The 19,015-nt window shown below is 44.6% G+C and overlaps 1 protein-coding gene and 1 non-coding gene across 2 annotated transcripts in view; one reads left to right on the top strand and one right to left on the bottom strand.

The window, feature by feature from the left end:
• The window catches only part of LOC135508828 (cadherin-13-like), a 529,634-nt gene that overhangs the window by 310,894 nt on the left and 199,725 nt on the right, over window positions 1–19,015 (bottom strand). The window contains exon 4 of the mRNA XM_064929038.1: window positions 18,893–19,006. Within this exon, the coding sequence (XP_064785110.1) occupies window positions 18,893–19,006 (114 nt within the window). The remainder of the gene's footprint in view (window positions 1–18,892; window positions 19,007–19,015) is intronic.
• Window positions 18,303–18,378, top strand: trnaa-ugc (transfer RNA alanine (anticodon UGC)). The gene has a single exon. It is a non-coding gene; the product is annotated as a tRNA-Ala (tRNA).

The following is a 19,015-nucleotide window of genomic DNA, read 5'->3' as shown; positions in this document are numbered from 1 at the left end:
ATAGATTCACGACATAGAACAACAGCTTGTCCCCCCAAAAAAATGTAAAGGAAGTTTTTCTGAATAGTCTGTCCTATATCTGAGAGATCAGGAAACATTTGTATGTTTAAAAAAATGAATTTAACCCCTTGTTTAATGGCACCAAACAGTCTCCATATATGCAGTAATTCCATTCATTTTTTCAACTGTTTCCGGGGGACCTTCAGACGAGACTTGTGAGGGTGTCCTAGAACAAAATAACCAACACGAACGTGTTCATGAGAGTCTCACCAGAGGAGTCATATTAGTGTGTAGCCCAAACTGTTCGGACGCTACAGACAGACGTTAGCAGATGGGCTGTACCGATTTCAGATGCTTGTGGGGTTCGCAGAGCAAAACGGGGAACACAACAGTGTTTGTCTTTCCATAAAGGGGTCATAAAGGGGCAGCAGGTAGCCTAGTGGTTAGAGTGTAGAGGTGACAGGTAGCCTAGTGGTTAGAGTGTTGGACTAGTAACCTAATTATTTGTTATGGAAAAAAGAATAGTTTGCAGGCCAAACTGTTCGGAACGCTACAGACGACTTTGCGAGAAGACACATTTTCATGATGTCTCATGGTCTGACAAACACCTCTCTAGCTCTGTCACCTTTCACCGCAGATGCAGAAGCGCGACATCGGCGGATGCGGTGGATTGAGACGTATCGAAGGCAAAAAAAACAGATATCTCTCTAGCTTAAACTGACAGATATTTATGGGGATAATTTATTATGCTAATTCGATTTCTGTGGGTTGTAGACGTCGACTCTACTGGGTTTAGTTATTTTTTTAAATGTTAGAAACGTTTCAATTTGGACAAATCCATATAGGTCCATTTCCACGAGTGTAAGGAATTAACAATAATTAATTTGGGAAAGAAATATTATGAATTGCCATATTAGGCATAACTCAATTTTACATTTGACATTTTAGTAATTTAGGAGATGCGCTTATCCAGAGCGACTTACAGTTAGTATATTGTTCTTAAGATAGCTAGGTGGGACATCCACATGTCACAGGCATAGAAAGTATATTTTTTCTCAATAAAGTACCTATCAGTACAGTCACACCCTGGAAGGGGGGGGGGGTCGAGGTGAGGAGGAGGATTATTTAAGATACTGTTTGAAGAGTTAGGGTTTCCGATGTGTTCAGAAGATGGGCAGGGACTCTGCTGTCCTCGCATCAGGGAGAAGCTGGTTTCACCATTGGGGTGCCAGGACAGAGAAGAGTTTGGACTAGGCTGAACGGAAGCTGCCCTCCTGTAAGGATGGGATGTAGTATTTGAGCATAGCCTGAAGGTAGGGAGGGGCAGTTCCTCTTGCTATTCCGTAGGTAAGCACCATGGTCTTGTGGTGGATGCGAGCTTCAACTGGAAGCCAGTGGATTGTGCAGAGGATTTGGGTTTGATGGCACAAGTGGGGAGCCCAGCCAATGGTGAGTTGTAGTCGTCCAGACGGGAGAGGACATGGGCCTGGATTATGACCTGCGCCGCTTCCTGTGTGAGGTAGGGTCGTACTCCACTGATGTTTTAGAGCACGAACCTGCAGGAGCGAGTCACTGCTTTGATGTTTGCAGAGTACGACAGTGTGTTGTACAGGGTCACGCAAAGGTTCTTTGCTCTCTGTGAAGGCGACACTGAAGTTGTCAACGGTGATGGAGAGTTCAACCCCGGAGGAAGAGCAGTTCCATTCGAGGTTGAGCTTGAGATGGTGGGCCGACATCCAAGCTGAGATATCTGCCAGGCACGCAGAGATGCGTGTTGCCACCTGAGTGTCAGAAGGGGGGAAGGAGGAAAGTAGAGTCATCCGCATAGCAATGATTGGAGAGACCATGTGAGGATATGACGGAGCCGAGTGACTTGGTGTGTAGAAAGAAGAGGACAGGGCCTAGAACCGAGCCTTGGGGAACACCAGTAGTGAGAGTACGTGTTGCAGACACAGATCCTCTCCACGTCACCTGGTACTGTAGGAGTGGCCTACCAGGTAGGATACAATCCTGAGTGGGTAGAGAAGAGGATCTGATGGTTCACAGCGTCTAAGGCAGTGATAGATCTAGGAGGATGATAACAGATCAGAGAGTCAGCTTTGGCAGTGACACAGAGAAGAGCAGTCTCGGTTGAGTGACCCGTCTTGAAGCCTGACTGGTTAGGGTCAAGAAGATCGTTCTGAGAGAGATAACGAGAAAGTTGATCAGAGACAGCACGCTCAAGTGTTTAGAAAAGAAAAGAAAGAAGGGATACAGGTCTAAAGTTTTTGACATCAGATGAGTCGAGTGTTGGTTTCTTGAGGAGGGGAGCGACTTGGGCCATTTTGAAGTCACAGCCAGTGATCACAGCCAGGGGACACAGCCAGTGATCAGCGATGAGATAATGAGGGAAGTGAGGAATGGCAGAAGGTCTCCAGAGATGGTCTGGAGAAGGGAGGAGGGGAGGGGGTCGAGCTGGGCAGGTTGTCAGGCGGCCAGACCTCACTAGTCGCAGGATGTCATCTGGAGAGAGAGGGGAGAAAGAGGTCAAGGCGTAGAGTAGTCCTGTGTGAGTGAGACCAGTGGACTGAATAGGATGAGTGAATGAGTAGCGGATGTCATCAACCTGGCTAACAAAGTCGCCCACAGAGAAGGAGGAGGGAGGGGGTGGAAGATTAAGTAGGGAGGAGAAGGTGGAAAATAGTTATTTTATGTTGCTTTTCTTCCACTCAAGTCAGCAAGAAGACAACTGGCTCTTGATGACGTCCGCAGTCTAGATTGAAGATAATAATTAGATTATAAGTTTGAATCAATTGTGTTGAGGCCTGAGGAAGGCCCTAAACGAGTCTCCAGCCAACTAAGTCATAGACAGTTCTCTCTGCTACCGCACTGCAAGTGGTAGCAATGAAACATGTCAAGAACCAACAGGACCCTGAACAGCTTCTACCCCCAAGCCATAAGACTGCTAAATAGTTAGTTAAATAGATAGTTAAATAGTCCGGGTAGCTATTGGTTAACTATCCGTAATGACCATTTTTACACCAACTCTTTTGACTCATCACATACGCTGATGTTACTGTTTATTGTCTACCCTGTTGCCTAATCACTTTATCCCTACCTGAAAAAGACTAAATAACCTCTAGTGACTCCCCAGCCCGCATGAGGGTTGACTGACACTAATTAGCATAACGCAACAGACATAAATATTCCTAGAAAATATTCATATTCATGAAAATCACAAGTGAAATATATTGAGACGCAGCTTAGCCTTTTGTTAATCACCCTGTCATCTCAGATTTTCAAAATATGCTTTACAGCCAAAGCTAGACAAGCATTTGTGTAAGTTTATCGTTTGCCTAGCATAGCATTTTGTCCAGCTAGCAGCAGGTAACTTGGTCACGGAAATCAGAAAAGCAATCAAATTAAATAGTTTACCTTTGATGAGCTTCGGATGTTTTCACTCACGAGACTCAGATAGCCAATCTTCCTTTTTTCCAAAAATATTATTTTTGTAGGCGAAATACCTCTGTTTGTTCTTCATGTGTGGCTGAGAAATCGCCCGGAAATTGCAGTCACGAAAACGCCTAAAAATATTCCAATTTAGCTCCATAATATCGACAGAAACATGGCAAATGTTGTTTATAATCAATCCTCAAGGTGTTTTTCAAATATCTATTCGATAATATATCCACCGGGACAATTGGTTTTTCAGTAAGACCGATTGGAATAATGGCTACCTCTGTATTTTACACGAGAATCACTCTGGGAGCATCAGGTGACCAGTTGCGCAATGTAGCTGTTTACGGGTATTCTTCAACATAAATGCGTAAAACTACGTCACAATGCTGTAGACACCTTGGGGAATACGGAGAAAAAGTAATCTGGTTGATAGCCCATTCACTGCTCAATAGGGACGCATTGGAACGCAGCACTTTCAAAACATGAGGCACTTCCGGATTGGATTTTTCTCACACTTTTGCCTGCAATATCAGTTCTGTTATACTCACAGACAATATTTTTTACAGTTTTGGAAACTTTAGAGTGTTTTCTATCCTAAGTTGTCAATTATATACATATTATTGCATCTTGTCCTGACAAAATATCCCGTTTACTACGGGAACGTTATTTTTCCAAAAATGAAAATACTGCCCCCTAGTCACAAAAGGATAAACAACTTATTTGGGAAATACTCAGTATTTGCTCTCTTTTTTCATTAGAATTCTGAGGATTTCAAGAATAGTATTGCACCACTTAGCATAATGTTTAATTGTGATATAGATAAGAGTAAGTATTGGATTTATTTTTATTTGTTAAGACATTGAATACATGTTTCATTTAGTTTTCTCTGTGTGAAGCAAGTTCATTTGAAGTTATGTTATTTGTTTTCCGTATTCTCAAAGTAACCAAAAACCTGAAGTAATTTGCATATTCATAATGCGTTTGCAGCAAATTTACAGAAAACAGTAGAATGCTCGCCACAAGTTTCCCAGAATTGTTTGCCAGAAGTCGCTGCATATTTGCCACAACAGTTTGCCACAAAACTAAATTGCATGTGAAGATATGTGGCAAAGCCTTGCCACAACTCTTTGCCAGAAGCCTGTTTTTTTGGTAAGGGTTTGTTGCTCCAGAATATTTTTAGTTCACCTGAAATTATGCTTTCGTAATAATGGTCCAACATTTACAAATGAGTTAACTTATTTGTACATTTTATTTTAAAATTATATGTTGATTCATTCAATGTTGATTCATTGAAGTGGAGTGTTTAAACTTGCTTTAATCGTTAACTTAAAACTATTATTGTCAGGCATCGGTATATAGGTGGCAGGGAAGTCAGGCGCAGGAGAGTCAAATGGAGTGTAAAATGGAGTCTTTTAATAAAGTCCACGTAATATGCTCCATAACACTAAAAGGTACATACATAAACAAACATCGGTACGAGGACCCGACGCGCATCTATACAACATAAACTACACTGACAATAAAACAATCTCTGACAAAGACATGAAGGGAAACAGAGGGTTAAATACACAACAGGTAATGAATGGGATTGAAAACAGGTGTGTGGGAAGACAAGACAAAACCAATGGAAAATGAAAAATGGATTAATGATGGCTAGAAGACCGGTGACGTCGAACACCGTGCACCACCCAAACAAGGAGAGGCAACGACTTCGGCAGAAGTCGTGACAATTATTCAGGATGAACTAATGTCAATGTTCATTAATCACAGATCACAATTCTGCAATAAAATGGGTGAAGGGGAACTGTCTCTAATTTGTGTTTCTGTCTTGCTTTCTCAAATGAACATGACCTTTTAGTCCAGTTGTGAGCTCTCCAATCTGTTGTATTTGATTGTCACCATCTCAGGATATCAGCTGAAGTGAACCCATTTTGCTAATTATAATGTCATGCATCACCAATGCAGCCACAGGCCTACAGTACGATGGCATTAATGGCCTTATGGTATGAGCATGTGTAATGCACCCCATGTCATTGTACATCTGAAGCAGAGAACAGCTAAACTCACACATTGTTTGCATATTGTTGAGCTATATGTTCTCAATGTAATATGATACCAGTAGATGATGTATATGAAGCTAACCATAAACCAGATTTTCTACATGATTTATCTCACGTGAAATTGTTTAATGCAAATCCGACACTTGTATTCTAGGCACATTACTGTAAATGAAAATAGGGAGCAGACAATATGTAGGCTAATAAAAAAATGTACAAAAGGGAAATAATGGGGTGTGGGGAGCGTTGTAATTATACCTTGTTTATTTGCTGAGAATGATTTTACAATACAGAGACAAAATCAGAATGTCTAATGACTGCCTTGCCTGGTTCACCAACTACTTTGCAGACAGAGTTCAGTGTGTCAAATCGGAGGGCATGTTGTCCGGTACCTCTGGCAGTCTCTATGGGGGTACCACAGGGTTCAATTCTCGGGCCGACTCTTTTCTCTGTATATATCAATGATGTTGCTCTTGCTGTGGGCGATTCCCTGATCCACCTCTACGCAGACGACACCATTCTGTATACTTCTGGCCCTTCCTTGGACACTGTGCTATCTAACCTCCAAACGAGCTTCAATGCCGTACAACACTCCTTCCGTGGCCTCCAACTGCTCTTAAACGCTAGTAAAACCAAATGCATGCTTTTCAACCGTTCGCTGCCTACAAACGCACGCCCGACTAGCATGTCCACCCTGGATAGTTCCGACCTAGAATATGTGAACATCTATAAGTACCTAGGTGTCTGGCTAGACTGCAAACTCTCCTTCCAGACTCATATCAAACATCTCCAATCCAAAATCAAATCTAGAGTCGGCTTTCTATTTCGCAACAAAGCCTCCTTCACTCACGCTGCCAAACTTACCCTAGTAAAACTGACTATCCTACCGATCCTGGACTTCGGCGATGTCATCTACAAAATAGCTTCCAATACTCTACTCAGCAAACTGGATGCAGTTTATCACAGTGCCATCCGTTTTGTTACTAAAGCACCTTATACCACCCACCACTGCGACCTGTATGCTCTCGTCGGCTGGCCCTCGCTACATGTTCGTCGCCAGACGCACTGGCACCAGGTCATCTACAAGTCTATGCTAGGTAAAGCTCCGCCTTATCTCAGTTCACTGGTCACACCCACCCGTAGCACGCGCTCCAGCAGGTGTATCTCACTGATCATCCCTAAAGCCAAAACCTCATTTGGCCGCCTTTCCTCCCAGTTCTCTGCTGCCTGCGACTGGAACGAATTGCAAAAATCTCTGAAGTTGGAGACTTTTATCTCCCTCACCAACTTTAAACATCTGCTATCTGAGCAGCTAACCGATCGCTGCAGCTGTACATACTGTAGTCCATCGGTATATAGCCCACCCAATTGACCTACCTCATCCCCATACTGTTTTTATTTTATTTACTTTTCTGCTCTTTTGCACACCAGTATCTCTACCTGCACATGTTCATCTGATCATTTATCACTCCAGTGTTAATCTGATAAATTGTAATTATTCACTCCTATTTATTGCCTACCTCCTCATGCCTTTTGCACACAATGTATATAGATTATTTTTTCCTACTGTGTTATTGACTTGTTTATTGTTTACTCCATGTGTAACTCTGTGTTGTTGTCTGTTCACACTGCTATGCTTTATCTTGGCCAGGTTGCAGTTGCAAATGAGAACTTGTTCTCAACTAGCCTACCTGGTTAAATAAAGGTAAAATAAAATGGCATGGAGTAGGATTGCGGAGATTGTTGGTGTTGATTGTGGGTGAAGAGAGATTTGCAAAAAAAAGTTTGCAAGTGAAAGCCACTATTTCCTTTATCCAAAGTACCCATTCATGTGCATTTTACTAGTAGACCTATCTATATATATCTTTTAGTATAGGTAGCGAACTATAATCATCCTGACACAGGTATAATGAAAGTGCCTTAAGCTATACTATATGAGAATCATAATGTTAAGATACCATTATCCAATATTACACGGGTAATTCATGCATTTATGATCTTAGACTGTGTGTTACTGTTGGTTTCCATCCTTCAGTGGGCAAATATCACAAGTTAATATAGTCAACACATTCACAAATGGTTTGATCACTGCTTTTAGGTTTAGGTTGATTGAGGTTCAAGCAAACAGTGTTGTGCAAATCTCTACACCCACCACCAACAATCTCTGCAATCCTCTTCCATGCCATTGACCTGTTAATATAGAATTGGAAAACCAGACACGGTCATAATTTGCATAAAGTAGAGCAGAGCTCAACTTTTTCTACCGCTCTGCTAGCAGGGTTCTCGCCACTCACCTTCCCACAATTTCTGTGCATGCTCTCATTAAAAATGAATGGGGGCGGAACTTCTCCTGCCGAAGCCGCGTCTGGTCAAAATGCACTGGAGTAGAAACACCAAAATACAGGCCGTTTCAGATCAAAATTTCCCCCTTTACCAGGCTCCCCCTCAGAGGGGTAACACTTATGAGAAATGAATGGCTGTCATGCTGGTAGTGAGGAGCATAAGGAGGAGAAGCTGTATCCATGTGGTAAATCCATTTTGCCTGCTCTCCGATGTATAGCTTCCGTCATGTCAAATAGCCCACATTAGCCTGCCTCCTCATGCAGGACTCACTGGGGGAGAAGAGGGGATAGCAGATAGAGAGTGAGAGAGAGACAGATAGGGAGAGAAAGACAGAGAGATTGAGAGACAGAGAGAGAGACAGAGGGAGAGAAGGAGAGAGACGGAGTGGGAGACAGAGGGAGACAGAGAGAGAGAGAGAGAGAGAGAGAGAGAGAGATTGAGAGACAGAGAGACAAAGGGAGAGAAAGACAGAGAGAGAGACAGAGCCCCTTGAATTGAATTGAATTGAGAGACAGAGAGATTGAGAGACAGAGAGGACAGAGAAAGACAGAGAGAGACAGAGCCCCTTGAATTGAATTGAGAGACAGAGAGATTGAGAGACAGAGAGAGAGAGAGAGAGAGAGAGAGAGAGAGAGAGAGAGAGAGAGAGAGAGAGAGAGAGAGAGACAGAGAGAGAGTTTGAGTTTTAAATACTCTTTATTGGGTCTGGGGGCCCACCACACAATAAATAAATAAATACTCATACAAAACCACAGTTACACATCAATTAAAAACACAACTCCAATTCCTCCTCCACAGTAACTACACACAACAGCCTCTGAATACCCCATATACTCAAAAACAGATCGATATATCGAACTCAACCCTTCGTCTCACTGCCAACACAGCATTCCCACCACATCCACAGACCCCTGTCCCCGAATGCTGTTCTTTCGGGTCTTCCATATCGCTAATTTTGCTGCCCCTAACACAAAATTAATAACCTGTTATGGCTGCAGCGAATTTTCTAAACTTTTTGTTAAAAATCGCGCAACATTTCAACATCCTGCTACTCATGCCAGGAATATAGTATATGCATATGATTAGTATGTGTGCATAGAAAACACTCTGAAGTTTCTAGAACTGGTTCAATGGTGTCTGTGACTATAACAGAACGAGTTCCGTGGTCAAAATCGCAAGAAAACCTGATCACTAAATCGACAAAGAAAAATCCATCCGCCAGTCTCGGTATTGTCTATGGCTTGCCATAATTGATGGGACTGGGCTTGCAATTCCTACAGCTTCCACACGACGTCGCCAGTGTTGTGATTTCCAGGGCCCTTTATCCTTGGTCAGATTAGTGAATGGCACATCCTGTCTTCAGGTCCGCAGCTGGAAAAGATGTCGGTGAGAAAATGGACTTTGTTTTCAAAAATTCTAGCTATTGAATACAGATCGCTCCGTGATCAATTTGATCGTTTATTAACGTTTACTAATACCTAAAGTTGGATTACAGAAGTAGGTTGAAGTGTTTTGTCAAAGTTTATAGGCTACTTTATGCATTTTAAAAAATGACGTCGCGTTGGGAAACGTGACTTTTTCCATGGATTTCACGGTCTTCATAAATGGACATTTTGGGTATATATGGACCGATTAAATCGAGAGAAAAAAAGACCCAATTGTGATGTTTATGGGACATATAGGAGTGCCAACAAAGAAGCTCGTCAAAGGTAATGACTGTTTTATATTTTATTTCTGCGTTTTGGGTAGCGCCGACTACGCTAATTTCTTTGTTTTCGTCCCCTTTGTGTGTTTCTGGGGGCTGCATGCTATCAGATAATAGCTTCTCATGTTTCTCGCCGAAAAGCATTTTACAAATCTGACATGTTGGCGATATTCACAACGAGTGTGGCTTTAACTGAGTACCTTGCATGTCAGTTTTAATGAAAGTTTGAGTTGTATCAAGTACAATTAGTTGGCGCTCTGGAATTTCCGCTGATTTGGTTCCTGTACAGGTACAGCATCCGTAAAACTACACAACTACACCCTTTTGATTGAACCTGTACTTTGGCCCAAATATATACAGTTGGGAAGAGAAAACCTCTCCCAACGTTGAGAACCAATCAGTGATCAGTTCAATCATCCCAACCAACCTGGGACACAGTAAAAACAGATGTGCCAGACATTCTGACTCAGCACAGAATGGACACCCCTCTCCAACAGTAGGATCCAGGTGTACCAGATGCATGTTGGTGGCTATAGCTCCATGTATTATCCTCCATTGGAGGTCAGCTGTCCTCTTATCAATAGGCAGTTTTTATAATGATGGCCAACAGCCTTTTAGAGAGCCACCTGGACCAAGCACATCCACCCACCTCGTCGATTTTACCCCTTCCAGGGAAGAGGCATGGGACACCTTTACACATGTTCTGTACATGGCCTTCTTTCCCACCTCCTTGAACTCCCCCAGCTCTGGGGTATCGAAGGAAAGCAGCATCCCCACGTCCTCTTCAAATGCCCCCATCGCAGCACTAACAATCAGTGCAGGGAACATGATCCAGACCCTCCTTCCACCGATCGGAATTGGAAGTGTCAGTCACATACTGCAGATGAAGCACTGGCAAGGAGTCACAGACCTCAGCGACGACCTTCCTCAGTAGGCGAGATGATTGAATCCCTGCTCTTTCTCCCAGCTCCTCCAACGATCTGCTCCTGCTCCGCATCAGATGACCCAGCTTGGTACAGCCCACGCCTAACAGGCATGAACGTAGGCTGGCTGAACCTAGAACACGGGACTGGATGGCAGTGTTGTGAAAAAGAGGCTCTTCAAAAAGCCACATCCCTGGTGGCGTGCAGGCCTTACGGGACTTGACAAGGACTCTCCAAGCCTGCATAACAGACTCATAAAATGGAGGCAGGCCAGTCAAATCACCCCCCTCCAGCTTTAAGAGGAAAAGATGCTTGTCTAAGCCCAAACAGCCCGCTCTCCTCATCAATATGTAGGCTGTTTCGACCCAGCTAGAACAGTCTCTGTACAACAATCTCTGGGCTGCTTGGACCCGGAAAGCCATTATCCTAGAGGAAATGTCCACCAGGCCTTGCCCACCCTCGTGCAGTGGCAGGTACAGGGCTGCAGCTTTAATCCACTGTTGTCCAGACCAGAAGAAATTGACAAGGGTCCTCTGAAGCTCTTGTATCAGACCCTTTGGTGGCTGTAAAATCATTAGTCTGTGCCACAGGGTAGAGGCAGCAAGATTATTAGCTACCGGGACCTGTCCCCTATAAGACAGCTGGGGCAACACCCATTTCCACCTTGACAGTCTGGCACACAATTTCTCCGCTAGACCCTCCCAGTTCTTTTTCTGAAAGACATCGGAGCCTAGAAAAACAAAACAAAGTCTTCATCACATCTCTGCCCCACTGAAGCCCCCCTGGTAACCTTGGAGTGGACCCCATCTGAAGCTGACCTGCCCACAGCGCTTCACTCTTTCCCCAATTGACTCTAGCTGAGGAGGCCCCCTCATACACCTTTAAAGTGTTTGAGAGAACCTTAACATCCTCACCCCCTATAATAAAACTATCACGTCATCTGCATACGCAGACAGTGCTATCGTGGGACCCTTCATTGAACCCGGCACAGAGAAACCAGTAAGCTTCGCTCTTAAAAAAACAAAGCATTGGTTCAATCGCCAGACTATTTAACTGCCCTGAAATTGGGCATCCCTGCCTGATGCCCCTTTGGACAGGGATGGGGCAACTTAAACCACCACCCACCTTCACCATACACGAGGCTCCAGCATACAGTAAATTCACCCAAGACAGAAAAACATCCCCAAACCCAAAGGCTTTCATTGTTTTAAACAAGTACTGGTGGTCCACATGATCAAAAGCCTTCTCCTGATCCAACGAAATTTAACCCACATTTACATCAGACAGTTTACAAATGTCTAAAACATCTCTTATCAGAAACAAGTTATCAACGATAGAGCGATCAGGTACACAGTAGGACTGGTCCTTGTGGATCAACAATCTCAGATACTCTTTCAACCTGTTTGAGAGACATTTAGAAACAATTTTGTATTCTGCGCACTGCGCACAGCAAAGCAACAGGTCTCCAACAGGTCTCCACCTTTTTTGGCAACAGTGAAAGCACCCTCATGAAAAGATTCACACAGAACTTCATAAAAATCCTCCCTAATAGACCCCCAAAAGTGCTTATAAAACTCAGATGGTAAACCATCGATGCCAGGGGCTCGGCCTGTTGAGAGCTGCATAACTGCTGTGGACAGCTCCTGCAGTGTAATGTCAGCGTCCAATGCGACTCTCTGCTCAGGTCCCAATTGAGGAAGACCATGTAACAACTGTTCAGTACACAGAGAGTCACAATCCTCCGCCTTATAAAGGGACGAGTAGAAATCCACGGCATGTTGACGCATTTCAATATCATTCGTGGTCACCTTCCCATCAGGGAGACGAAGGCAGACCATCTGTTTTCTTTGAAACGTCGACTGTCCTAGGTTTTAAAAAAAGCACTAGGAGCATCCATATCCTCGAGGGAAGCGAAACGAGACCTAATCAAGGCACCCTTCACTCTTTCATGCAGAAACGACCTCAGTTCATGTCTCTTGTCCTGTAAGTTCATGACTAGTCCAGGGTCGTTCTGAGTGAGCAGATTCAATTCAATAGACTTGATGTCCTGTTCAAGGGCCTTGATAGTCTCTTTAACTTCAATTTGAGACAGAGCAGTATACTGTTGACAAAATACTCGTATTTGGGCCTTCCCAACCTCCCACCAAAATTCACCTTTATAACCCTCCATTTTTCCCAAAACAACAAAAACTTGTCACAAAACATGACATCATGTAACAATTTAAAATTAAAATACCAATAAGGTGATGACCTTCGTGGACAGGACAAGTGAATATCAACAGTAACAATATGATGATCAGAGAAACCCACAGGAGTAATGGCACACTTTCCAACCCTACTACAGTATTGCTCAGATACATACAACCTGTCTAACCTTGCTGCACTGACACGACCTTCATTAATTTTTAGCCACGTGTACTGCCTAACTTTTGCATTCCTTACTCTCCACACATCAGAAAGCTCAAACTCAGTTAATAGGCCAGACAGGCAAGTGGCTGACCGCAGGTGAGGTTCTTCAGCGGTGCGATCAACAGTAAAATCCACTGTACAATTCCAGTCACCCCCTAAAACCATACACCCCTCTTGGTCACACTGTCTTAAGGTTTCCTTTATTTGATCAAAAACCGCAATACGCTCTGTACCCTCATTAGGAGCATAAACATAAAAAAACACACAAAAAAACATAACATCCACCTTGACCAATAAAACCCGACTCTTGACAATCTCTGTTGTAGATACCACAGTCACCCCTACGCCTGAGGAAAACAAGATTGCCACCCCAGCACTGAAATTAGTACCATGACTGAGTACATGCTGCCCCTCCCACCACATACCCCAGTCAACCTCATTTTCCTCATCACTATGTGTCTCCTGTAGGAAAACTACATGAAGCCTTTTCTGTTTCATTACATCTAATACCCAAGCCCTCTTTTTCCTGTCCCTTCCCCCATTAATACAGAGAGAACCTACCCTTAATACTTCCATGTAGAACAGAGAAAAGAAAAGCAGAAGAAACCACAGAGAAACCAACGAGAAAAAAGACACCCTATGAAGCATGATCATCATCATTATTTTTTTTTCTCTTAACCTGACTACGTTTCCCACCACCTTTTGCTGCTGCAACAGCAGTAATACATTTCCTCAAGCGAAACCACTTCTTCTCACTCAACTGGTCTAACTCCACCGTCTTCTGTAACATCACAGCTGAACTCACAAACTTATCAACATCAAAATAATCTGCCAATTTAACAGATTTCCCAAAAGTCTGATCCAGAAACTCATTTACCTCTAGATCATAAACTGAGTCCTCACCAGCTGCTGTCATATCTAAAGAGATATCCATGTCATTCTCCTGATCCTCAGCTGAGACCACAGACAACTGACTCCCCTCTACCACATCCCTTTCAACACTCCCCACTTGCACCTCATCACTCGTACCAAGCATCTCCTCCACTACCTGGGAGACTAGCCCCACCTGAACATCACTACTCATAGTGGGCATCTCCTCCACTACCTGGGAGCCTAGCTCCACATGAACCCCAGCACTCGTAGTGGGCACCTCCTCCACTAACAGAGAGCCTAGCTCCACATGAACCCCAGCACTCGTAGTGGGCATCTCCTCCACTAACAGAGAGCCTAGCTCCACATGAACCCCAGCACTCGTAGTGGGCATCTCCTCCACTACCTGGGAGCCTAGCTCCACATGAACCCCAGCACTCATAGTGGGCATCTCCTCCACTAACTGAGAGCCTAGCTCCACATGAACCCCAGCACTCGTAGTGGGCATCTCCTCCACTAACTGGGAGCCTAGCTCCACATGAACCCCAGCACTCGTAGTGGGCATCTCCTCCACTACCTGGGAGCCTAGCTCCACATGAACCCCAGCACTCGTAGTGGGCATCTCCTCCACTAACTGGGAGCCTAGCTCCACATGAACCCCAGCACTCGTAGTGGGCATCTCCTCCACTAACTGGGAGCCTAGCTCCACATGAACCCCAGCACTCGTAGTGGGCATCTCCTCCACTACCTGGGAGCTTAGCTCCACATGAAAACCCTCCTGTACCTCATTACTCATAGTGGGCATCTCCTCCACTTCCTGGGAGCCTAGCTCCACATGAACCCCCTCCTGTACCCCGTTACTCGCTATGGGCATCTCCTCCACTCCCTGGGAGCCTAGCTCCACATGAACTACCTCCATTACCCCAGCACTCATACTGGGCACCTGCTCACCAGTCTGAGGAACTGGCTCTTCAGATACATCCTTACCTTCTACAACAATACTTTTCTGTAGCATAACATTTCCTTCTAATACAAGTTACAACCCCGTGCCCTCAACACGGATAACTTGTTCCTCAGCAACAGGTGCTTGTGGCTGCTCTACCGCTGTCGGCTCACCTCTCCCTACATCAGCGGGCCCAGGCGTTACGATGACCACCTGTGCCCCTCTCTCTGCCTTCTCCCTTTTCGGGCAAGCATGTCGCTTATGACCAACATCCCCACACTCAAAACACCGTTGACTACCCGTACTAGCATAAGCCATATACATTCTATTGTCATACTTGATTTTAAACGATAAGTCTAAAGTCTGTTCCGGTGAGTCCAAAAACATAAACACATGTCGCCGAAATGACATTACCTGTTTCAACGCCGGGTGTTTGCAACCCAACGGGACAACCTTAATTGAACCTTAATTGAACTGGCGAACTTCCCAAAGCGCAATAACTTGCGCTCCAATAGCTCATTTGGAATAAACGGTGGTACATGACGGAGAAAAAAGCGGCATAACTTGAATAAACATTCCTTTAAGAAGTACGCCATGCTCAACCATACGATCAACCAGACACTCTTCTTTAAGAAGTACGCCATGCTCAACCATACGATCAACCAGACACTCTTCTTTAAGAAGTATGCCATGCTCAACCATACGATCAACCAGACACTCTTCTTTAAGAAGTACGCCATGCTCAACCATACGATCAACCAGACACTCTTCTTTAAGAAGTACTCCATGCTCAACCATACGATCAACCAGACACTCTTCTTTAAGAAGTACTCCATGCTCAACCATACGATCAACCAGACACTCTTCTTTAAGAAGTACGCCATGCTCAACCATACGATCAACCAGACACTCTTCTTTAAGAAGTACGCCATGCTCAACCATACGATCAACCAGACACTCTTCTTTAAGAAGTACGCCATGCTCAACCATACGATCAACCAGACACTCTTCTTTAAGAAGTACGCCATGCTCAACCATACGATCAACCAGACACTCTTCTTTAAGAAGTACTCCATGCTCAACCATACGATCAACCAGACACTCTTCTTTAAGAAGTACGCCATGCTCAACCATACGATCAACCAGACACTCTTCTTTAAGAAGTACGCCATGCTCAACCATACGATCAACCAGACACTCTTCTTTAAGAAGTACTCCATGCTCAACCATACGATCAACCAGACACTCTTCTTTAAGAAGTACGCCATGCTCAACCATACGATCAACCAGACACTCTTCTTTAAGAAGTACGCCATGCTCAACCATACGATCAACCAGACACTCTTCTTTAAGAAGTATGCCATGCTCAACCATACGATCAACCAGACACTCTTCTTTAAGAAGTACGCCATGCTCAACCATACGATCAACCAGACACTCTTCTTTAAGAAGTACACCATGCTCAACCATACGATCAACCAGACATTCTTCTGGGGCCCCAGATCCCCTTTCGGGCTGCCATCCCCGCCAAAATCAGGGTAATTTCAATACGAAAAACAAAATACTTAATTCTACCACAACAAAAATAATAACCTTAATCATGCACAGAAGAAAACTAAAAAAATGCCACCAGGAAATAGCAAACCGAAAGAAAGTTGTGAATATCTAACTCTCCACAACACACGCACTCCTTCACTCAAACAATTCCCAGCATGCACCAATCACTCCCAGCATATATATAGAGAGAGAGAGAGAGAGAGACAGAGAGAGAGACAGAGAGAGAGACAGAGAGAGATGGGGGTTGGCAGGGGGTCATTCCCACCACAGTCTTACAGAGCTTCTCCATACTCTGTACCAGAGGATTCTAACATAATCTCTCTATAAAGGGATGACTACTTCAAAACATCACGGAGCTAGTCAACCCTCGTTCTGCCATCAGTGGAGGTACATCACTGATGTATGCCATTACATGATTCTCGTAACAGTGAAATGAATCTTGTATGGACAGAAATGGAAGGAGATGAGGTATGATGTACAGTATGTACAGTATGTAATCAGTAGTGACTAAAGAACACAATTTACAAGCTGTATGGGTTTTTTTCAACTAATTTTAAATATGTTCTAGAACACCTATTGAACTCCTGTAAACCAAATTAAAATGCTGACTGTAGATCTACCTGTCTCTCTCTCGTTGGGAGCCTGACTCCCAACCGAAAGGTCGCTGGTTCTTATACCTGAGCTGACAAATCTGTCAATGTGACCTTAAGAAGGGCACTTAACCCTACTTTGCTCCAGGGGTGTCGTACTATTATGGCTGACCCTGTAAAATAACACATTTCACTGCACCTATCTGGTGTATGTGACAATAACAATGTTTTAACTACTCAGAAACTGAGAGGTAAACGGGGAGAGCTACAATACGGCTCCCCCACGGACCCTCCAGGACCCCATAAACAACAGGACAGAGTGGGAGAGATACAGTACGGCTCCCCCACGGACCCTCCAGGGCCCCAGAAACAACAGGACAGAGTGGAAGAGATACAGTACGGCTCCCCCACGGACCCTCCAGGGCCCCAGATACAACAGGACAGAGTGGGAGAGATACAGTACGGCTCCCCCACGGACCCTCCAGGGCCCCAGAAACAACAGGACAGAGTGGGAGAGATACAGTACGGCTCCCCTACGGACCCTCCAGGGCCCCAGAAACAACAGGACAGAGTGGGAGAGATACAGTACGGCTCCCCCACGGACCCTCCAGGGCCCTAGAAACAACAGGACAGAGTGGGAGAGATACAGTACGGCTCCCCCACGGACCCTCCAGGGCCCCAGAAACAACAGGACAGAGTGGGAGAGATACAGTACGGCTCCCCCACGGACCCTCCAGGACCCCATAAACAACAGGACAGAGTGGGAGAGATACAGTACGGCTCCCGCACGGACCCTCCAGGGCCCCAGATACAACAGGACAGAGTGGGAGAGATACAGTACGGCTCCGCCACGGACCCTCCGGGGCCCCAGATACAACAGGACAGAGTGGGAGAGATACAGTACGGCTCCCCCACGGACCCTCCAGGGCCCCAGATACAACAGGACAGAGTGGGAGAGATACAGTACGGCTCCCCCACGGACCCTCCGGGGCCCCAGATACAACAGGACAGAGGGGGAATAAAGAAGCCATAGCTTTAGAAGAACTTTGTGCAATTATCCATTATGTGCAAGGCTCAGCTTGGCGCTGCATCTCTGTGCAAGATGTGTCACTACAGTCCCCGGTTCAAATCCAGGCTGTGTCACATCTGTCCGTGATTGAAGTCCCATAGGGTGGTGCACAATTGGCCCACCATCGTCCGGGGTAGGCTGTCATTGTAAATAAGAATCTATTCTTAACTGACTTGCCTAGTTAAATAAAGGTAACATGTAAAAAATAAAAAAAATGAATAAAAAAGTGATGTCTCTCTTTTAATATTTCATTTTCAGACTCTCTGGGTGTTCTGAGATATGGTTGATCCTTTAGTCTGATCGGCTAAATGCACCCACAGACGCGTTGTTCATGTCTTAGTGTTCTTTTGCAAATGAGGCTGTGAGGAGTACATTATGGAAGGTATAAAGTCCAACGGGGTCCTGTGTGGCTCAGTCGGTAGAGCATGGCGCTTGCAACGCCAAGCGTCGTGGGTTCGATTCCCACTGGGACCACCCATATGTAAAAGTAGTGGCCCCAGCCGACTTGTAAGTCGCTTTGGACAAAAGCGTCTGCTAAATGGGATATATTATTATTAATAGCTGTTTCCCATTAGGGTTAAAAAGTTCTGGTAACTTTCCCCAAATGTATCGGTGTTCCAGGTTCAAACACATCAAGGATCTTTTTTCTTTATCCATCAAAGGAATTCCTCGAGTATGCACACAAATGTTTCCTTCTATTCATCAAGCCACCCATTTGATTTGAGTGTCATCCAAAAAGTTGAGATTTTTTATTATTACAAAAATCTCAAATCAAAGCACTGTTGTTATATTCGTGAGGTGTAATTGTGTACTGTTTAATGTTTAAATACTGATTATTCATGTTATTCACAGTTCACATATGAGGAGAGGCATGTTTTCACTGGAATATGGATATCCGCTTTGCTTGACTGTGAATAACACTTAATCAGAAGGTCAAGCAGTCAGTGGATTAGTGGAGCCCGAGGTGGGACGGACGGGTGAGGCTTACCGTGCCAATGACTTTGGGGAAGGGCGGCTCCATGTTCTCATTGACATGCATGCGAGGGGCGAACAGGGCTCTCTTCGATCTGTAGGGCTGGATCTGTCCAAGGCCAAGGATCTCCTACACAAA

The sequence above is a fragment of the Oncorhynchus masou genome, chromosome 22 (assembly GCF_036934945.1).
Source record: "Oncorhynchus masou masou isolate Uvic2021 chromosome 22, UVic_Omas_1.1, whole genome shotgun sequence".
Taxonomy (NCBI): domain Eukaryota; kingdom Metazoa; phylum Chordata; class Actinopteri; order Salmoniformes; family Salmonidae; genus Oncorhynchus; species Oncorhynchus masou.
This window is presented reverse-complemented; position numbering and strand designations above follow the sequence as displayed.